We start from the raw sequence: 22,777 nt of genomic DNA, 5'->3' as shown, positions 1-22,777 counted from the left end.
GAGGATGTCATCAAAGAATATTAGAACAAACTTCCTCAAATAACGCTGGAAAACTGAGTTCGTTAAACCCTGGAACGTAGCTGGAGCATTTGTTAGTCCAAAGGGCATGACCAAGTACTCATAGTGCCCACTGTGAGTCTTGAAAGCAGTCTTGTGTATATCACTAGGTTCAATTCTCACTTGATGATAACCAGCCCTTAAGTCGATTTTAGAGTAAACTGCAGATCCACCCAACTCATCCATAAGGTCTTCGATCAAAGGTATAGGAAAACGATCCTTGACAGTCAATGTGTTGAGCTTACGGTAATCGACACATAGCCTCCAAGAGTTGTCTTTCTTCTTAACCAAGACAACTTGTGATGCGTAAGGACTCACACTTGCCTGAATAGTACCAGCTTCCATCAGTTCCCTCACCATCTTGTCAATCTCATTTTTCTGATGAACAGCGTAACGGTAAGGTTTTTGGTTTACTGGATTCGCACCATCGACCAACAGAATCTTGTGATTATGGTTTGCACGGAAAGGTGGTAATTCTGATGGTTCAGCAAACACTTCATGAAACTCTGCAAGTAACTTCTCGACATGTCCTTTACTCAACTTCTCTGTATCATTTACCTCCAATGTTTTCAACATCACTGTCTCTGGTTCTTCCTCGTCATAAACATAGATCATGTGAAGTTGTATATCATTGTCTTTCTTATTCTCCATCCTTTTTGCTTTGACTTCACGCACTGAGCCTTTTTTGATCCCATGTAGAGTAATGTTCTTGTTTTCCCATTTGAACCTCATCTCCAACTCCTGGAAGTTCCAAGTAATCGGACCAAACTTAGTCAACCACTGAACTCCCAATACCATATCATGTCCTCCAAGTGGAATGACCATCATCTCGTCCTGAAAGGTATGTTGTTGAAAGCACCAAGTAAACCCACCAATCTTGCCTGATATCGCAATCTTGATGCCATCAGCAACTGAAACATTTGCTCGTGGAGATGGTTGGACTCTGCAACCCAACATCTTTGCGATGTTTTGGTCGATGAAATTATGAGTTGACCCTGTGTCAATCAAGATATACAACGACCGCTTCCCATGAACTCCCCGAACCTTCATCGTAGTGTAATCTGTACTTCCAGCTACTGCATTCAATGATATCTGCGCAATAGTAGTCTGCTCCTCAACATCTGAAACTTCAGTATCATGCCACACTTCCTGTTCATCCTCCATCTCCTCGCCTTCCAACAAAAAAAGTTGAGACTTCTTGTGCTTCAGATAATGATCAGGTGTATATTTTTCATCACAATAATAGCATAGACCCTTAGCTCTACGATCACTTATCTCAGCACTTGATAAGAACTTTCTCAAAGGTTGTGAATTTTCCTTTTGTTTCACTACTCCTTCAAGTTCTCCTTCTTTCTTCATTGGAACAAAACCCTTGATTTGTTGATTTGCTCCCTGATACTTCCCACTATTCCAGCTATTTGGAGTTTCCATTCGAGGATGAGCTTGTTCATACAACCTTCCCAGTACTAAACACTGTCTTGTAGTCTGAGGTCGAAACATACGAATATGCATCTGTGTATCCAACCTCAAGCCAGTAAGATAAGCGCTTAATAAGTATTCTTCAGACATTTGAATTCTCGCACGAATCAACTCAAACTTCGCATGATATTCCTTAATGCCTTCAGTCTCCTTCAGATTCTTCAGCTCAGCAATTGGATCATCCAACACATCCTCAAAACACTCAATGATGAGTATCTTATATATCTGCCAATTTCTCACCATACCTCTACCTTCTTCCTCCTTGATCAACGCTTGATGCCAAGCTGAAGCTAGACCTTCAAAATGTATCGATGCGATCCCCACCTTCGCCTCCTCCGGTGTGTTATCGATATCAAAAAATTGTTCAGCCTTACTCAACCATTCCGCAACCATCTCACCATTAAATCTCGGAAAATCGATCCGTGAAAGTCGAGTCATGCCATTATAGTGACGGATCGGATCGTTGTGATATGGTTGATGATGCTCGCGTTGAATATCTGGCGTTGACGAATGCATCGGAGAGTTAGCAACGCGAATCGGTTCACCGCTCGTCGTCGCTTCCGCCGGGGCTTTGCCGTGCGTCATCTTCTTCATGAACGCAAAGATCTCAGTGATATTGCTATCAATCTTTGAAACTGTAACCTCCAAAGCTTGAGTTCTCTCCGTCATCTCTTCAAATCTCGTGCTCAACGCTTCTTCTGTTTCTCTTGCTACACCTTTCAATAACGCCTGTGACCTCGTTTCCGCCATTGAAACCAGTTTCCGAAGACTCGCCTGGCTCTGATACCACTGATAACGACGTTCCCGTCGCTATGATCAAGCTGCCGTTCGTAAAACAACAATTCGAGACCCAAACGTAGAAGATCGTATTAATCCTCAAACGAGATGAATCCACATACAAAATGTTTTAGTTCGTACAAATTTCTCAATGAATCAAAAGAAAGCTGTAAAGATTCTATTTAAACTCGTCGTCTCTCGTCCTTCACTTAGTGAGTCAACGTACAGAGCCAACTCGTTTGTTACGTTTGCCGTTCGTAAAACAACAATTCGAGACCCAAACGTAGAAGATCGTATTAATCCTCAAACGAGATGAATCCACATACAAAATGTTTTAGTTCGTACAAATTTCTCAATGAATCAAAAGAAAGCTGTAAAGATTCTATTTAAACTCGTCGTCTCTCGTCCTTCACTCAGTGAGTCAACGTACAGAGCCAACTCGTTTGTTACGTTTGCCAGTTGTCATCTTCTTATTCGTTCCTCCTTATTTGTAACAATCCAACGAACACTACCCCTTTTCCCTCCACGTGTCTCTTCTCCTTTCCTATATCAGCAAACAGAGAATAAAGCTAATAGGAACCCAACCATCATCCTGCATGTGCTACCGGTGGCCTCTTTGCTAATGTCTTGAGTGCTACTGGGAGGAAAATACGATGTCCCCACATCAGCAGGTGAGATCTCGTAAGCCTGTTGTGGCTGCTTGTGCACATCTCTCCAATTCATATTAAGGTGAGGAAAACCAGACTGGTTTATTACTTTGGTCATAGCTTTGCCTGTTCCATGGTTCTGATCCTCAAGATGATTAAAACCTTTTGTTTGCAGTCCCAGAACAATAAGAGCAACCTCTTTGGTTAGGATTTTGATCTTACTAACCTCAAATTTACTTTTCTAGATTTGCAAAGATTCGTGAAGTTTTTACTGTTTTAGTATATTGTTTGTTTAAAGATTACTAAAGAGGCTACTTTTCATGTCCCACATCGGTAAGATAAAGACTGTTGATCATAACATTAGCGCTATATAAAGAAAGCCGAGTCTTAATTTCAATTCATACCTTTCTCGGCCTTTTGGCTAAGATCAAGTGTAGTATCTGTTCTTATCAGTTTAATATCTGATATGTTGGCTATAGGCCTTCTCGATATTAACTCTATTTTTTTAAGGGAGGAAGTCTGTCATGATAGCTTGCTATCCGGGCCTTCCATGAGTCACACATGTGTTGCACTACTGCAAGGGCTTGGCTCAACCCACCAGAGCAATAGTTCAACTATTTAACTTGGTCTTTATTACTTGGTGTCGTTGGCAGGCACACGTCCATCACAAAACCAATCAAGTAAATTTTAACACTCTCATGGTATCTCTCTTAGCTTCTTCCATCTCTCACTGGACCTAATCTCTCTAAAATATGTTTGAGAAAATGTATCTCCTCCTTACTGCATTTGCTGCAGGCTCTTGACATATACAAAACATATGTATTTAAAAAACATACATTCTTTTCTTGTAACAAGAAAAGGAAGATTCTTGTTAATGAAACATTAAATGGTCAAACCAACCACTCAACGTGAATATTGTGAACCAGAGGAAGGCCGCAAGAGGTAGGAGAAGCAGGAGTTGAGATGAGAGAGGGATGAGATTGGCCGCACCGAATGTGCAATGACTTCGGGTGGAGTCGAGAAGGTCAACTAGGGGCGGTGTAGCAGTAAAAAAAACTAAGGAGGAGGAGGAGGAGAACGAAGTGAAGGAGCTTCAATCTCTGGTGGTGGAGGGATCGTAGATGTTATGCTCTCATCTTCAAAACCTGGCACTAGACTTCATTAGCAATGCTTAGTTCATAGTTATGTTCAGCTCAGCAAACTGAATTTTCTGGAAGTTTAAAAGTAGCCACACTTGTGCACTGTTAGCTACAATACACACAAACAATTGAATGAAATTAAGATCATTCACTTAACTAAAAAGTACTTTGAACTAAGAGTCATTCACTCATATGTAATATGAAATAGATATAAGAAAGAGAGAGTAGAACTGAACTAGACAAGAAGTTACAAGTTAACCGGTGATGACAATGCAAGCCTCGGAGAGATGATGACTTAAACAAATGACTTCAAAGGCGGACAGAGAATAACTTAATTTCCTAAACCCATCAATTAAGTTAACATGAACCCACCCATCATCATCAGCACCTTATATGTCTTTGCTAAGATGTTTTTGCTTATGCATTGAATGTTACTAGCATGAAGATAAGGTGGCGCCATCAGCAGCTGAGATCTCGTAAGACTTAAAGCCGTTGTGGCTGCGTGTGCACATCTCTTCAATTCATATTAAGGTGAGGAAAACTAGACTGGCTGTTACTTTTGTCATAGCATTGCCTATTTCAATGGTTCTGATCCTCAAGATGATGAAAACCTTCTGTTTGCAGTCCCGGAACCATAAGAGCAACCTTTTTGGTTAGAATTCTGATCTTACGTACACCGCACATGAAATAGATAGCTGAGATTTAATTAACACCACCTCAAGATTCCTTCTTCAAGATTTGCAAAGTTCCAAGATTCGTTATATTCGATGTACACCGCACATTGGCCGTTAAAGAGTCTCTTTCTCAAGTCCCACATAGCTTTTCTTTTTGGTCAACACTCAAGTCCCACATCGCTAAGCTAAAGAAAGTTAGTCATAACCTTAGCACTATAAAATAGAAGTCGAGACATTGTTACAAATCATACCTTTCTCGGCCTTTTGGCTAAGATATTCAAGTGTAGTATCTATTCTTATCAGTTTAATATCTGATATGTGGGCCATCAACCTGCTCGATATTTTAAGGGAGGAACCCTAACAATATAGCCTGCTATATGGGTTTCTATGTGTCGCTCATGCTTTGCACTACTGCAAGGGCTGGCTCAACCCACCAAAGCAATAGTTCAAACTATTACTATGACCACTTTAGGTCCCACACGCAACCATCCGGCTCATCACAGTATACCCTTTTGGTATCAATCTCTTTAGCTAATTAATGGATCCAGTATCTCTCTAAATCATGTTTGAATCAATGCATCTCTTCCTTGCTGCATTTGCCGCAGGCGTTTGACATGTCCGAAACCTTTAAAAAAACATACCACTACAAAAAAAAGTTGCTATTCATAGCACATTGTTATAGCACGTTTCACCGAACTGCTGTGGTTGATGACTCTAATTTTTTTTTAAATATAAAACAGCATTTTCTAAATGCTATGATAGAGTTAAACTAAGCGGGAGACCAAAATTAGCTTTTCCGCCAAACACTTAGTAAAAATCCCTAATCTAATCACTTTTCCCTCTCTCTGCTCGGGTTTCCTCTCATCTCTCTCATTTTTCCCTCTTTCTCTATGGAACCCTAAGAGAAAGGCACTCCATTCTCCATCTCGAAACCGATCTACATCTCCAAAAACCATCTCCGTCGCTTCTCTAATCCGCCACAGCTCTTCGATTAAACACCTCGAAGGTATCGGAGGTCCATATCTCGACATCTCTTTCGATGTGGAGCTCAAATCGAAGAGTTGTTTTCTTGCTTTGATTTCTATGTTCCTTTGACTTCAAGTTCGATTCTGAACAAAATAACCCTAGAATTGTAGTTTTATCCCTTTCGATTTCGAAACTCTGAATTTCCAATGCTATGTTGAAATGTTGATTGCTTATTTGTTTGGTATGTTGATTTACATTCTTCTATGTGTCTTACACTCTTTGATTTTGTCTAGGATTGAAATAGCGATTGACTGTAAATTGATTTTGTCTATGAACAACTTGACAAGTTCTTTATGTTACTAAAGCTTTTAATTTAGGGGTCGAACACACAATGATGGACAAAGCATGGGTACATCTAAGCAGGTAATGAACTTAAGCGTATATCTTATGTTTCCTTTGGTGTTTAGAGACTTAACTTTTTTTGGTTTTTTCCTTTTGATTGTGCTTCGAAGAGTTGATCCTGGTTATGAGAGAGGGGTTGATATGATTGTATGTCCGTGCATTGACTGCCGTAACATTGATCGTCACTCAGGCAGTGTGGTACTTGATCATCTTGTTACCAGGGGAATGGAAGAGGGTTATAAGATGCGGTCAGATTGGCATCTACATGGAGAGTTGAACTCAGAGGTTGAAGGTGAAAGCAGAGTAAGTGACTGGAAGGATGAGATCTTTGGGTTGTACAGAGCTGCTGAGCGTTTTGATGAAGAGTTAGCTGATACTGGGGATATATCTGACACGGCAGAGGGAGACGACAAGAAGGAAGATGAGTTCTTGGCAAAGCTAGCTGATGCTAAAACACCATTGTATCCGAGTTGTGCAAGCCATAGCAAGTTGTCTGCAATTGTTTCATTATTTAGATTGAAGACTCGGAATGGGTGGTCTGACAAGAGCTTCAATGATCTGCTTGAGACATTGCCGGAGATGTTACCAGAAGAAAATGTGCTTCACACATCACTGTATGATGTGAAGAAGTTTTCGAAAACGTTTGACATGGGCTATGAGAAGATTCATGCATGTGTCAATGACTGCTGTTTATTCAGAAAGAAGTTCAAGAAGCTTGAGAAGTGTCCAAAGTGCAAGGCTTCAAGGTGGAAGACTAATATGCACACTGGTCAGAAGAAGAAAGGCGTCTCACAGAAAGTTCTTCGTTACTTTCCTATAATACCAAGACTGAAGCGAATGTTCCGGTCTGAAGAGATGGCCAAGGATTTAAGGTGGCACTTTGGCAACAAGAGCACCGATGGGAACCTTCGTCATCCTGTTGATTCAGTGACATGGGATCAGATGAATGCTAAATACCCTACATTCGCAGCCGAAGAAAGGAACCTCAGGCTTGGACTTTTAACAGATTGATTAAATCCATTCAACATAAAGAATTCGATGTACAGTTGCTGGCATGTTTTGTTGGTGAATTATAACTTGCCACCTGACTTATGCATGAAGAAGGAGAACATTATGCTTTCATTGTTGATTCCTGGTCCACATCAGCCTGGTAATAGTATAGACATGTACTTAGAACCCCTCATTGAAGATCTTAACAGTCTGTGGAGCATTGGAGAGGTAACCTACGATGCTCTTACTCGATCTAATTTTACTCTTAAGGCCATGCTACTTTGGACGATCAGCGACTTTCCAGCCTATGGGAATCTTGCAGGCTGCAAAGTTAAAGGTAAAATGGGGTGTCCGTTATGTGGGAAAAATACATATAGCAAGTGGTTGAAGTTCAGTAGAAAACATGTGTACATGGGCCATAGAAAGGGTCTGCCACCAAGTCATAGTTTTAGAGGCAAGAAGAAATGGTTTGATGGAAAAGCTGAACAAGGGAGAAGGGGAAGAATACTAACTGGTCATGACATTTCTCAAAACCTGAGAAATTTCCACAATGATTTTGGAAATTTCAAACGTTCTGCAAGTAAGAGAAAAAGGGTTCAGTGTTCTGCTGATGTAGGCTCAGATTATGAGGTTATACCGAGTGAATCAGAGGAAGATGAAGAGGAAGAGGAAGAAGTACTAGTTGATGAAGATGAGTTATCTAGATGGAAGAAGAGGTCAATCTTCTTTAAGCTACCTTATTGGGAGGTAAGATGCTTACACTCTTTTACTTAAATGGTAATTCCTTGATACTGTCTGATGGTTAACTTAAATGTTATGTTATCTTTCTCTTATGATTAGGAACTCCCGGTTAGGCACAACTTAGATGTAATGCATGAGGAGAGAAATGTTGCTGCGAGTTTAGTTTCGACGTTGTTGCACTGTGGGAAATCAAAAGATGGTCTTGTGGCTCGCAAGGATCTTGAGGACATGGGTATTGGGCCGGAATTGCATCCCAAAATCCAGGGTAAACGAACCTATCTGCCTCCAGCACCGTGGTCTTTGTCTAAAATAGAGAAGAAGATCTTTTGCCGGCGTCTTTTTGACTTCAAAGGGCCAGATGGATATTGTTCTAACATATCAAGAGGTGTTTCATTAGATGACTGTAAAGTCAGTGGTCTGAAATCACATGACTACCACGTCCTGATAAAACAACTTCTGTCGATTGCACTTAAAGGATTGCTACCTAAAGGACCGAGGCTTGCAATATTTAGGTTATGCACTTTCTTCAATCTGTTGTGTCAGAGAGTCATTGACAGAGAGAAGCTTCTGGTTATGGAAGCTGAGATTTTTGAGACTCTGTGCTTGTTTGAAAGATTTTTTCCTCCAAGTTTGTTTGATATCATGCTCCATTTGACTGTGCATCTAGGAAGAGAAGCTCGGCTTGGTGGACCAGTCCACTTTAGATGGGTGTACCCTTTTGAAAGGTATGTTATATATGAATTTTTAAAATTTTGAAGCCCTCTTTTACTTACATATTTACATTGATGTTTTATTCAGGTACATGAAAGTTCTCAAAGACTTTAAGAGAAATCCTGCAAGGCCCGAGGGATGCATTGCTGAGTCCTATCTAGCTGAGGAATGTATCCGGTTTTGCAGTGAGTTCCTGAAGAAGACAACAAATGTCCAAGAGAAAGTAGATAGAAACATGGAGTATGAAAACAATTCTATCTTAGAGGGTCGTCCGATATCCAGTGGCACTACCTTTACTCTCACAGAAATAGAAAAGAGAGTTGCATATCTAGCTATCATCCAAAATTTGGCTATCGTCAAACCATATGTAGAGTAAGTATCTTAATTACTTTTCATTTTTTAGGTATATGTATAATCAACTATTTGATATACTCATTTCGGTTTTCAATCTGTCACAAGTGCTCATCTTCAGTATTTACAAGACACAGATGAAAGATGTTTTCGAGATGCATCAACGTTATGGAGTATGCATACTAAACATTTTGCATCGTGGCTTAAAGAACAGGTATTTGTATTTTTTAAATTTCCCTTGGTTATGGTCTGTCTACTGCTTTGGTGTATGACTTGTTATTACTTTATCAGGTGCCACTTGATTCAACCGAACATGAAGAAACACTTAAGTGGATAGCTTATGGGCCTCGTTGTTCTGCAAGGTCGTACACATGATTCATAGTTAATGGACAGAGGTTTCACACAATATCAGTTGATAGGAAAAGTCAGAATAGTGGAGTTTATTATGAGGCTACAGCAGTTTGTAGACCGAGTGCCAAAGATACATCTCATGTGGTCGATTTAGTATCTTACTATGGCAGAGTCACAGACATCATCTTGATGGACTATAATGTCTTCTTGTTCCTCTGTTCCGGTGTCAATGGGTAGTAAAGGGTAATGGACCTGCGAGTAACATGTGCACAATGAAGGAAGCTGTTGGCCATGTCATTGCATGGCCTAAGAACAAATGTGTTGAGCTAGGTGTAGGGATTGAACAGAAGACATTGCACCACTGGTAATGGTATTTCTTACTCATTGTCATAGTAATTAATGTTATGATTCTGCGTTTGATGAGATTGTTTTCTGAATGTGTTTGACAGGGATCGAAAGCAAACTCTCTCAACAAATGTACACTACTGGATTTGTCTGATGATGATGTAATTGTTGCTGAAGGCCGTTGGCAGACACAAGAAGCAAAAGCATTGGTTAATGGTCTTCCTCTCGGACCAAAAGCAGTAAAAATCTTCTTAGATGTGGTACTTGAATCAGGGACATATTTGTGGAGGCCAACGATGGATCTGGCATAACTTGATGACTGCCTACACTCTTTTATATCATGGCCTGCTAGCAAAGTTGTCTTTGAGAACCCACCAGAAGCAACTAGACAACAGTCTCCTACTCCAAACAATGCTTCTTCAGTTGGAAACACAAGAGAGACTGGTATAAAAGTAGCATCTTTAGCTTCTAAGTCTCCCACTGGAAAAAATGAGAAAAAAACTGCAAAGTCAAGAACAACAAATAAGGTAACACCTTTGGATTCCTGTTTTATCAATGATCAAGTTATATATTAATCTCTGCGTTTTAAATCTTCTCAGCTTGTTCAAGGATCTGATTCTATAAAACTGAATCAGAAGTGCAAACTGATGGACATTGGTGAGAGGAAACAAGTGGTAGCTGAAGGTCGTGTGCATTCGACAGACCAAGATCAAATGGTCCACTTTGTACGCTTGGGTCCGAAAGCGGCTAGAGTTCGGGTGGATGCAGTGATCGTAGATGATGCACAAGTTTGGAGGAAATTTGATGAAATAGAGAGTTTGAAAGATGCACATGGTTCATCTATCGCATGGCCGATTGATAAATTGGTCATCTTTTAAGCTGTAAGTGTTGTGCTTTGTGGTTAAACCTGCATATGTATGTTCTTAACTGATGAGAGTTTTTCTTGTTGCAGTTTGCAAGGGGGAATGAAGAACTTAGGTCCAGACTTAGCTAGTTTAAGCTAGGCTAATCAACTTGATGTATTATATTATCTCTTATGACTATGCTTTATGTTTTGAAACTGGTGTAATGACTTATGTATTAGCTACATATTTTATGAATGGATTTGCAGTCTTATGGCGTTTTTATGTAGAAATTAGATTATCAAAACAACCAAATCATAGCATTCAGATAAAATAACAATAGCTAAAGAAAACAATTATAATCGCAAATCATAGCATTTTAAATTTAATACAAAATACACTATTATAATAAATTCGAAGCTATTACAAATATTAGTAATAGCACATATCAACTGCAATTATCAAAATATGTTATTGCTATCATAGAAGTCCCTAGCATGGCACGAAATATGTATCGTAATCAATTTGTAACAAAAATAACTCGTGCCATATCATCGGTAATAATATCAACCACGTATTGCTATCGTATATGCACATTTCGTAGCGTCACGAAAAAACGCTATTGTATAAGGGGTACCTATGATGGCTGCCGTATACATAGCATTTATGAATTCGCTATTAAACATCTAATATAGCATAAAACCCACGCTAACAATGTACATATTTCTTGTAGTGTACGTTCTTATAATAGGGAGATAATATAAGATTACTCGCTCTAATCTCCATAAACACAACCATGGTCACTTATTTGTCTTTTGAGAAACGAAGTTCTGTTTATGTAGGGGAAATGTCTCAAATACTCGCTTTAATATCACCATATATACAAGGCATAACAAACTTAAAATAAACACAAGGCAGATACAAAACAAGTCATCCAAACTAAAAAGAGAAAATGCTACATATTATAGCGAAAACATCCAAGCTCTAATACATATATGTATTTAACCGTTCTATTTGCGTTCAGTGTGTACTAAGTGGGTGCTGATTGAATAAGCAGTATTAATTGTGCTGACCTCAGTGTACTCTTGGTGATCAAGAAAATCTAATACATTTCTTCAAAGAATAAACTTCAAACTTGTTGGTGCAAAGCATGAGCGACCAGTTTAAAGTTTTTCTTTTCTTTTTGTTTGTTTGTTTGTACGGTTGTGTATGCATAAATCGTCTACAAAGATGTGAAGATCAAGCCTTGGTGCTTGGGAAATTGGGGAGAAGGTCATGGCAGTGAACGAAATGAAGGTCGTGGACAAGAGGATTCCCGGTTCTCTTAGGTGGTGACCCTGTATACCACTCTATTGTTCCACCTTCTATCGGCTGCACCAACCACAGTATAATATATATTTAGTTAATAAGAGCATCCACAATGGTGATACCCATTGTGGAGTCTTTAGGAATAAATTATCTTTTTTTTTTTTTTTAATAGTTAAAGACTCTTGTGAAAAATGTGTGTACAATGGTGAACCCGAAGTTGGAATCCTTAGGAATAAAAAAATATTATTTTTTTTTGTTTAGTGAAATATAATTTTTATATATTGAATGATTAAATAGAATAATTTAATATAAAATACTAGAAATAAACTTAAAAATAATAATTAAACATATAAATATAACAATTAAAAATAAAAACAATAATTAAACAGAAAGATAGAAAAATTCCTAAATAAAAACATGGTTAAATATAAAGATTACACATAAGAGTGTATAAGATGATTGAATATTAAAATCCAACATGATCATAAATGACCACCTAATGAAGACTCGCCACTCATTCTGCTCAAGTATTTGCTCAGTATTTCAGAGCACTCTTTTCTTTCCGGACATACACACATCAATGGAGTAGTTTTCCCATCTCCAACCACATTGAACGCAAATAAGTCTCCTATCTCGCATCTGTTATCGAGACAGAACTTTCTCCAGCCTCTTGTGATGTAATACTTGCCGGCTGATTCGCTAAATTGCAAACTCACATTCCATGAATTTCTCTCTTTGTTCACCAGTATCGTCTCTTTGCATAGTTTGTGCAAAGCAGTAGAACTCGTAGCTCCCACAGGAAGATACTGCAAACAAATAATGTAAAGACACATAATAGATTAAACTATTTATTTTACTAACTAAATTGACTCACAAGTTTGTCTTCTTTTAGATTAGAAGCAGTGACCTCAGCCAAAAAACAGTAGTTAAATGAGAAAGAAGACATTGCCCCGGTTCGTCCTGAAATAAAAGAAACAATTTCCCACAAAACAATCTCGCAAAATTAATCCTTAAGAATATTATAGTAATTTTTTATAAATTGAAATTGAAATTTTATTAATTGCATGATACAAAAAAAGATACAATGATAAATATAAAGAAATCAAGAAACACTAATTATTAATCTTCATCACCAAATTTATTCCAAATATTTTCGATTAAATCATTTTTCAACCGTTCATGAATATGCTCATCCCAAAGATCATTACGATTGGGAAACATATTATTCAGATTTGTAGGCATGTTGGTTTCCACCTGTGAACTTCTGGTGACGTCTCTTTCTTCAAATTCAGATATATCGTACCGCATGTATCGATCTCGTTCATTTTCAACTATCATATTGGGTAGTATGATACATGCTCTCATAATCTTCCCTATCTTTTCTTTGTTCAATGTACGAACCGGGTTTTTGACAATCGCAAATCGAGCTTGCAATACTCCAAAAGCCCGCTCCACATCTTTTCGGGCTGCTTCTTGAGCTTTAGCAAATAACTCTTGTTTTAGAGATTGAGGGAGTTTGATAGATTGGATAAATGTTGACCATTTTGGATATATATCGTCTGTTAGATAGTATGCCAACTTATACTTGTGTCCGTTGACCATGTACCTTACCCTGGGAGCTCGACCTTCAAAAATGTCATCAAACACAGGAGACCGATCGAGGACATTGATATCATTTAAGGTACCTGGAGGACCAAAAAAAGCGTGTCATATCCAAAGATCTTGTGAAGCAACAGCCTCTAAGACAATTGTCGGTTTTCCTGATCCTCGTGCGTATTGTCCTTTCCAAGCGGTCGGGCAATTTTTCCACTCCCAATGCATACAATCAATGCTCCCGACCATCTCAGGAAACCCTCGTTTTTCTCCAATATCAAGTAGTCGTTGAAGATCCTCCGGTGTGGGTTATCGTAGATAGTCATTTCCGAATAACTATATTATTCCGTCAGTGAAATTGTGTAAACAGGAAAGTGCAGTGGTCTCACCAAGTCGGAGATATTCGTCAACCGTGTCAGCCGCAGAACCGTAAGCAAGCATACGAATTGCTGCCGTACATTTTTGTAGTGCAGAAAGACCGAACCTCCCGGTTGCATCTCTTCTGTGCTGAAAGAATGGAAAGTTCTCGGATAGCCCATAGACAATACGCAAGAATAAATCCTTATTCATGCGAAAGCAGCGTCTGAATATTTGTGACGAGAATGTCGCATCTTCGCTGAAGTAGTCATTCCATAAGCGGTCTTGTCCTCCTTCACGGTTTCGTTCAATATAAGCACGGCTCCTTTGGTTACTGGTTTGGGCCTCGACTATGTTGGTGAATGTATCTTCGAAGATTTCTTCGAAAACTTCGTCAAATCTTTCTTCGAAAACTTCGTCAGATGAAGATGCCGACATTTTCCTACAAAGTATAAATTTTATTTTTTTAAAAATATATAAGTTAAATTTAGTATAACTTTTTTTTTAAACTTTTTTTAAAGCTATAAGTTCAAAGAAGGAATAAGTTTTAATTTTCCTATAAAAATGTGTATAACTTTTTTTTTAAGTATAACTTTTATTTTTTAATATGGTTTCCATAAGTTTTATAAGTGTGATACAAGTTTTAAAACTATAAGTTTAACACACTAATTTATTTATAAGTTACAGGTTGATTTGGGTTGGTCATACATTTATAAGTGTGATACTTGTTGATTTATCAGTGTGATACAAGAATGACCAACTACTCGACCTACGCCTAGTTGATTTATATGTATGATCAGCTATAAGTTCAACTACAAGCAAGAACAACTACATGTAACTAAGAGAAGCATGAGTGGTTCATTACAAGTTACCGAGTTTATATGTATGATCAGCTACAAGCATTATCAACTACAACCATGATCAACTACAAGCATATAAGGAAAGCAGTACTTGTTGATTAAAAAGAGTTGCATATAAGAGAAGCATGAGGATTTCATTACAAGTTACCGAATTTAGAGAAGCAGTAGTAGTTGATTACAAGTTGCTGGAGATAATAAGAGCATCCGCAACTTCCGAGTTACAGCAAAAGAGATTACAACTCCGACTGGTGGAAACTAAGCAAAAGAGATAGCTACCTAAAGACATGATAGAAGGGAAACTTATAGTACATTTCTTAGAACTACCCGTGACTTGGATTCACTTCAGCCAACCGACAAAACACTTTCAGAACCCGTGACTAGGTTCACATGTCGAACAGCTACACCTGAAAGAAAATAAAAGACACTTTCAGAACCCGTGAGTAGCAAATAAATAAAGTATTACAACATGTGATACAAATAGAAACTACATCTAACTACATGTAACTAACCTAATACCTTAAATATCATCATAACATCTCAGTCATGAGTTTCAGTTTAAGAGATTCTTCCATCTCGGAGAGAGGATCTTTTTTGGCAAGTAAACGTTCTAGAATCTTTTGTTTAGAGAGCTTTTCTTTCATTTCCATGATGGACTGAAGCTGTGACATCTCTTCTTCCTTGCCACTCTTCTTCCTCTTACCAGCTGCTTTAGCAGCTTTCACACCAACTGGTCTGCTTTCAGGTTCGGCAACATCATCTTCTGTATCAACGTCCACCACTGGTTTGTGCTTCTCCTTCCCACCATCTTTAACCATATAGGTGGTGCACCATTTCTGGTCATGCCTCAGCTCCCTCCACGCATGTTCGAGGCTGAACTTGTGCTCATAAATGTTGAAGAATGAGTCGAGGGCAGCTTTCATCACATCGTCTTCATTCTGACCACTTCTCTGCCCCCTCAACGCCGCCTCATAGCATCCAACGAACTTACAGACCTGCTTGTTAATCCTAGCCCACCGCTGCTTTGCTGGACCAAGCTCTCTAGGTACTGTCCCAACCAGTTGAGGGCTTGCGTTGTAGTAGTCAACAATTCTCTTCCAGAAACGTTCAGCTTTCTGGTCACAGCTGACAACGGGGTCTTTGCTGGTGTTAAGCCAAGCACCAATGAGGATTTTATCCTCATTAGGAGACCATTTCCTCCTCTCTTTGTTAGCAGACTCGACAGTAGGCTGCACAGGAGACTGGACAGCAGGTTGGAAAGAAGACTCGACACCAGGGTGGAAAACAAACTCATCAGGACCTTGGGACCCGAACCAAGCTGGTTCGGGTGACTCAAGATCAACTGAAGATTGACTATACATTAGATTAACAAAGCCAGTTGTGGTATTCATGTTTAGATTATAGGTTTCTGTTACTCTAATAGCAACACAAACCCTTAAGTAACCAATAGAAAGTAAGTTCGCATTTAGTTTCGGAGTTGTTAGGCAGATAGAAAGCAAACAAGCATTTACCACCACTCTAATCATACTAATAAGTTCTACACTAGCTACACTTAAACCTAACAAGTACGATTCTATCAAATCTAGCATTAAAAACAATTAAAGCATGAAGAGATAAGTTTTTTTTTATTACTGAAACTAGTAAGTAAGCGTGAAACAAGTTACCTGCCAACCCCTTCTCGAGTTCTGACACTGATGTTTAAAACCTCCGAAGCTCTTCCTTGAATGACATAAGATAAAACAGTTAAAATTTCAAATTTTAAATCAAATTAATTATCTAAATAAGGTATGAAACTTACCAGCCCATAACGATGACCAGTATCACTAACACCAGTACACTAACTCCCTTTGCCAAACCATAGTTAATCACTGATGTCTTCTTAGTTAACACACCCACGATCTTGTCAAGCTTAGCCACCTTCTGGTCACTCTCAAAGAATTGATCCTTCACCATCCTAAGTTGTGTCTGCGTTTCACGAAGCTCTTCTTGAATCGCCACATCCCACCATTTCCAGATGTGGGAGTCTCCATCGTCAACGTTGTTGCAGGAGAAGTACCTCCTTCCTGGATCTTTACGAGTGTACGAGGTTTCAACAACAACCTCACTACCGCAATAGCATGTCCTCGGTATTCCTTCATCAGCCTCAGGTTCTGGTGGGTACTGATCCGCCTCTGCAATTATGTAGCTACTCTGAGCTTCATCCCCGTAGAGAGCAGCTTCTGCTTCAAGTAAAGAGTTGATGTCGAACTCCTCTGATGAAGGCTGCGTGTAGCTATAGTCTTGTCCCATGTTCGTTGGCCTGCACAAAAAGCCAGAAACTATGTTAAGAACACATTCACTAGGGAGTTTAAGAACACATTAACTTAGATATATGATCAACTAAACAGTTTACTAGCTACACATTAAGCTAACAGAAAACCATACAAATACGTTTTGAAACCAGAAAAATATAAGCCACAGGAAACCATACAGATACGTTTTGAAACCAAAAACGAATTGAAACCCTAACTACATCGATTGAAACCGAAAACGAAAACCAAATTGAAACCGAAAACAAGTGATGAGTTTTCCAGCTAACTAAATCGATTGAAACCCTAACTACAAACCAAAAGATCCCCAATTGAAAACGATTTAAAAACGATTTGATAACAATTTCAAAACCCAGAAATTTTTGAAACCCTAAATGGAGGAAATCCCCAAATCGATTCAAAGGAAATACGAAGCATAGAGGGAGACGAGAACAACATGGAAGCTAACATATCCTTAAATCTACCACAGAATTAGTTTATTTACCTTTGAAGATCGACGATGGAGAGAAATCGAAGATGGAGAGAAATCGCCTTTCGTCGAGAGCTCTGATTTTTTTTTCTAACCTTCGGTCGCGAATGTTTTTTTTTCTCGACATAACCCAACACAACATATCGCCGGGCCAACCATCAGACGCCACGTGCAGTAAGGACTTGATCCTTCGAAGCCTTATTTACGGACTGATCCGTACCGATCCGTCTAAAGCTGAGCCCAATTCACAATTTTTTTATTGTAAAAATGCTAAGGATTTGGGCCACGGACCTCCGTTGCGGTTGGTCTAACACTCAGAAACCATGCTTTTTTTTTTGGGTCTAAATGTTAAAATTTATACCGTTTTTTAAGAGTTTACATTGTTGTGGGACACAACTTTTTACAAAGAAAGATAAAAGAGAAGAGAATGAGGAAGAGAGCAATGAACAAGGGAGAGCATTAACTATAAGGGGATAGGAACCAAAAGTACAACTCAAGCAACGTCGGGGAGGGAGCAGACACCGTGGTTCGAGACAATGACAGCAGCCTATCTTGCATATCACGATCCACCACTCGGAAGAACGCCTCTTGAGTCGAAGACAAGCCTTGGAAGATGCGGGCATTACGCTCATGCCAAAGAGAGTAGATGATGATTTGGTTTAGGAGCTTCAGTATAGCAACCGCATGAGGAGCCTGGGAGCCTTGCATCTGCTGACAGAGCTGAACGACCGCTGCTAACGAAGCCGGAGGAGACGCCATGCTTTTTTTTTTTTTTGAAAAAGCTCAGAAACCATGCATGCATGCAAGTTTGGAAATATTATCTATGATGATGAACACAGCAAGTATGGGTGTATATTATGTTGAGAATGCCGCTTCTTCCCTCCGAACTTTGTTGACTGATTGAGGCACAAACATGTCGGGGCATATCATGATGAAATTCCAAGAAATATAACGAAAAGCATGCATGGGAGAATCTATATATAGCCTTTGATTAATTAAAAACGAAGCTTACAAAAAAAAAAAAAAAAAAAAAACTTTATTTTTGCCTATATATTTTGGTAACTTTATTTTTGCCTATATATTAGGGAAAAGAAAAACTTTTAAAGAATTTTCTAGTTTTTCATCAAATGTTTTTTTGTTTGTTTGTGACATGGAAACGTTGCCGTTCAAAAGAAAAAAAGGTGAAATGGAAACGCAAGACACCAAACGTAATTGAAAACAATACTATACAAACAATCTAGACCGTAATAACTGAAAACAAATATCTACAAACAATCTAGAGTCTAGACCATATATAATTGAAAACATACATATACAAACAATCTAGGCCATATAAATGTAACTGAAAACAGATACATACAATAATACAAACAATGTATAATGTTACCAGTTGGAAGAGCGTAGTGAACTTGAGAGAGGCTTGAGAAAATCAGGAAGAGAAGGACACACACGACGTGGCTTAGGACAAAGTGGTTGATTTGTCGTCGTCTCCGAATGATGATGCATATTTTCTCCTTTTCCTCTCTAAATCAAAAGAGCAGCTAGTAATTATTTAAAGTTGATCGTTTGTTAAACTGGAGTGAATTTTAGTGTGACTCTATATTATATACACAAGACAGAAAAACACTACAATGTAATTGGTTAAATTTGGAAGTTTTTACATCGTGGGACACTTTTCCACTTTGCAATTACACCTCAAAGCACATAGCGCTTGAGGGACACTTCTACACATCGAAAAGACACGAATGACCCTAACTTAAAAAAAACGGAACGGAACTGAACATGTTCTCAGTTGCTGTTTCCCAACTATATATTTATATTTTTATCCTAGCTAATTAGCTAATATATATATTTTTTTTAACTATACTACCGACAAATCAAAAACTTTACCTTTCTCTTATCTCAAATCTCAAATCTCAAATTCACTTTCCCAAATCCAGAAACCCTAATCCCACTTAATTCATCTTCATTCTCGTTTTGAAGACAATGAAGAACTGGTTTCTTTCTCTGTCTTGAAGCCCAAAACCCATTTATCTTCTTCTTCTTCTGGTTCTTGCTTTGAGATGGTTACAAGGTGAGTTTTGTTTCTTACATTTTCTTGATTTTTATGCTTCAGTTAAGAAATGATCTTACTTGTTTTCTTATGGTTACAGTAGATTATGTGGACATGAGATTTGAAGACAAGAAAATGTATAGCAATCATCTTCTGCTCAAAGTTGACATTTTTTTCTGTGATCTCTGAGAATCAAGCATGGTGGAGCAGCAGAAGAAGAAGAGGTTTGCTCTGTTTCTCACCAAGTGCGACTCTGAGTTCGTGAAGAAGGTTAATGGTGGCTACTTCAATATCTTCATCTCCACTTGCGGCGAAGACGGTGAGCAATGGGATCTCTTCCGAGTGGTAGACGGCTTTTCCTGATGAGAGTTCAAAAAACAAATTCAAGAGAGGATCGATATGTGATGATAAGACCAGAGCTCGTAGTGAAATCGATAGTGGATGAGTTCGATTGTGGATGAGTTCGATCGTGGATGAGTTCAATCATGGATGAGTTCGGGATTTGCCGTGGCTGAGCTTGGGATCCGTCGTTGCTGAGCTCAGGGTAGCTGCGGTGGAGTTTCAGAGAGTGGATGAACTTGGTATTCAGCTACAGTTTCACTGCCTCGAGAACCCTTAAAACTCACCGGACATTTCAAATCCACCGTGAGATAACCTCTTTCCAGATTTTGTTGGAACTAGTCAACTATATCTGATCGTCGGACAAATTAATGCCTTTGGCATGGTAGATTTATCAAATGAAGGTAGCAGACACGAGAGCCATGAGTTTTTTCAGTGATCAGCTTGGTGATATGGATCAAAGTCAGACTGTTGAATGCGAGTCTAGTGTGAATGAGGAGGCCACCCAACATGTTTCTGATGTTGAAAACAGTTCGACTCTTGGTAGTGTGGTAGATGTGGCTCCCACTATCATGCCACTGAAGCAACTAGAAGCGAGATAAATATTTGTCCAGATTGCAGGGAGGAACACAATTTTGTGGAAACAATCCCCCTGGAACAACAAGAGCTCTTGATGAAAACTCCCTGAAACAGCCTCAAGAGATCTTTGATGAAAAAGAGTCTTTTGTTGAGACAATTCCTGTCATAGATTTGTACCTCCATCATTTGTTTGGTTTTAAGGGTATGCGGCTGCAAGATATGACTGCTAGGGAACTCCAAACTATTGCCAAGGTAACAATCTGATTTTTAGTTCATGTCAATCTCACTTGTTAGATGTTTCTTGTACTCTTTTTTGCTTTGTATTTAATGAATATTGATGATATAACTCTTTCTTTAATGGAATACCTATCGTGCGCCTAAATTACAAACCGAAATCCCGGCTCAATCCCCTCATATTATTATTTTTCCAGCAAGCCATCGAGTTTGGTGATCTAGTCTATAACTTGTGGTGAGTGTTTTGTTGATATTTTGGTAACATGATTCCTTGTTAATATGATGAGTCCATGTCCACGTTTTTATTCTTTTGTTAACATGAGTCTATTATGTCTACGTTTTTCTTCTCTTATCCACATGAGTCCACGTCCAAAATCTTTTTTTTTTCTTTTTGGTGAGGTTTTGGTTACACGAATCCATGTCCACGTTTTGTTGTATCAAAACAGAGAAGTTTGTCCACATCTTGATATCCACGTCCACATTTTTTTATGTTCAAGTGATTTATATAATTGTTAAAATATATAAAATACATATATGAAAGTGGATGTTAAAATGTGGAGAAAAAAAATTACAATTTATTGTAACAATTGTCTATGTTTTATATATCTGAAAAATGAGAAAAAAATCACTAAAAACAAAAGATTGAATGAATAATAAAAACATAAAAACCTTAACTAAATTCATGTCTAAAAGCAAAGGCAATTAGAAACAAGACTATTCTTCCCAACGAAACAACATTCAATCTCGTTTTTCACAAAGGCTGTTTTGTCAAACCAACCCTTTGGACTCACCAGAAAGTGTGTCACATGTGGGATATGTCTCCCTATGTAAAAGGAAAACAAAATGTGTCTTAATATGTAATAAACTCTTAAATTTGTAGTGATGAGTACGCCAAAGTTTGGTTATTCTCAGACAAAACACTAAAAAAAAAAGGTGACAAATTTACACGTGTGAAGTTTCTGTGACTCCTCTGTCTTGGTAAAGAGTTAAAGTAGGGTTGGCCTTCTTGACCACTCCCCCTCGTTTTTTGCTTACTCCTTCCACTTGTATAGAATTATAGTTAAACATATTGGTTAGGTCTGGACGTACAATCCGTAATCTGAAATCTGAACTGAACCCAAACCAAAAAGAATCCAATTTATATCCGGTCAGAAATGAGAAAAAAAACACATGAATGGAATTTATAGGATGTTATAAATTATAAAACATATTCGAATTCGAAATGTTTTTAACCGAATCTGAATTTGAATGAGTAACTCGAAAAGTAAAATAAAAACCAACAACTCGAAATAAAACCCAAAAGTTCGATCCGAATATCTAAACTAGTATGCAATATAAATATTTGAAACATAAATATGCATTTCAAAAATTCAATTTCATCTTTATTTTGATATGATATATAAGGAAGTATTGAAAATTTAAATAAGTACCTTAAATATCCAGTTCTATGTAAATAAATAAATATATTTCTTTTGTTTTGTTTTTAACTTTACTTTAGTTTATCTGAACCAAATAGATATATCACGAATCCAAATGATATATGATTATTTTATAGATTTTAAGATGCGATATAAATTAAACCAAAATGGGTATGTTATATCTGAATCTGGCTTGTATTACAAATTTAGTTTTACGAATTAGAACCAAAATCTAACATATCCGATTTGAATCTCGTAGATACTCAAAACGTACGTCCGGATCTATTATTGGTTATACGGCCTATCATCTCTCTGTAAGGCCCATTGTTATTTATTTTTAAAATGATATACAGAGGGAAGAAGAAGAGGGGAAAGGGGAGCACATGGGAGAAGTGAAGAGGAACCGGGAAAAGAAGTGCAGCTGGTCAGGTGCAGGTGGAGATGGAGGTGGAAGTTGATGTGCACACGTATGTCCTTAATGAGACAGCTAACGTTAAATGATGTCAGTAAATCACGTGTCTCTTCTCAATCACTCACAGATATTCCACCTTTTTTAACTATCAATCTTCTTCGACCAACACAACAACACGCTTCTCTTTCCTTTTACTTCATGAAACTTCTCTTCTCTAATAACCCCCCCAAATTTTAGTTTTGAGTTACTACGTGTTTGGTACTTATTAAGTAAAGGATATACAAAACATAGACGAAATTTAATTTATTTTGTTATTCGAATTGATCCAAAAAAATTGAACATTCATAATTCTAATAGAAACAAACGTAAATATTTAA

General features: G+C 38.1%; 4 protein-coding genes, 1 long non-coding RNA gene and 2 other non-coding genes across 7 annotated transcripts; 5 read left to right on the top strand and 2 right to left on the bottom strand.

Annotated features, from left to right (window-relative positions):
- The first annotated feature begins 3,360 nt into the window (after positions 1-3,360).
- On the top strand, positions 3,361-3,558 carry LOC125581062. Its single transcript, XR_007318773.1, has one exon. It is a non-coding gene; the product is annotated as a U2 spliceosomal RNA (small nuclear RNA).
- A 1,462-nt stretch (positions 3,559-5,020) lies between these two features.
- Positions 5,021-5,207, top strand: LOC125581084. Its single transcript, XR_007318795.1, has one exon. It is a non-coding gene; the product is annotated as a U2 spliceosomal RNA (small nuclear RNA).
- Positions 5,208-6,133: 926 nt separating this feature from the next.
- Positions 6,134-7,152, top strand: LOC125579872. Its single transcript, XM_048743766.1, has 2 exons — positions 6,134-6,162; positions 6,252-7,152. The coding sequence occupies exons 1-2, from the start codon at positions 6,134-6,136 to the stop codon at positions 7,150-7,152; spliced, it is 930 nt and encodes a 309-aa protein (XP_048599723.1).
- Positions 7,153-7,236: 84 nt separating this feature from the next.
- Positions 7,237-9,271, top strand: LOC125579871. Its single transcript, XM_048743765.1, has 5 exons — positions 7,237-7,878; positions 7,972-8,597; positions 8,671-8,955; positions 9,056-9,148; positions 9,226-9,271. The coding sequence occupies exons 1-5, from the start codon at positions 7,237-7,239 to the stop codon at positions 9,269-9,271; spliced, it is 1,692 nt and encodes a 563-aa protein (XP_048599722.1).
- Positions 9,272-11,711: 2,440 nt separating this feature from the next.
- LOC111209547 (B3 domain-containing protein REM-like 3) lies at positions 11,712-14,168 on the bottom strand. The gene is made up of 4 exons (XM_048743764.1): positions 13,763-14,168; positions 12,655-12,740; positions 12,353-12,586; positions 11,712-11,843 (listed from the first exon to the last, which is right to left on the bottom strand). The coding sequence occupies exons 1-4, from the start codon at positions 14,166-14,168 to the stop codon at positions 11,712-11,714; spliced, it is 858 nt and encodes a 285-aa protein (XP_048599721.1).
- Positions 14,169-14,705: 537 nt separating this feature from the next.
- On the bottom strand, positions 14,706-17,690 carry LOC125580788 (glutathione S-transferase T3-like). The gene is made up of 2 exons (XM_048745942.1): positions 17,381-17,690; positions 14,706-16,886 (listed from the first exon to the last, which is right to left on the bottom strand). The coding sequence occupies exon 2, from the start codon at positions 16,174-16,176 to the stop codon at positions 15,118-15,120; it is 1,059 nt and encodes a 352-aa protein (XP_048601899.1). The 5' UTR covers positions 16,177-16,886; positions 17,381-17,690; the 3' UTR covers positions 14,706-15,117.
- Positions 17,691-19,186: 1,496 nt separating this feature from the next.
- On the top strand, positions 19,187-20,703 carry LOC125580787. Its single transcript, XR_007318568.1, has 2 exons — positions 19,187-19,439; positions 19,519-20,703. It is a non-coding gene; the product is annotated as an uncharacterized LOC125580787 (long non-coding RNA).
- Positions 20,704-22,777: the final 2,074 nt, after the last annotated feature.

Source organism: Brassica napus, chromosome C1 (genome assembly GCF_020379485.1).
Source record: "Brassica napus cultivar Da-Ae chromosome C1, Da-Ae, whole genome shotgun sequence".
NCBI lineage: Eukaryota > Viridiplantae > Streptophyta > Magnoliopsida > Brassicales > Brassicaceae > Brassica > Brassica napus.
Note: the sequence above shows the minus strand (reverse complement) of the source record. Positions and strands in the feature narration are given on the sequence as shown.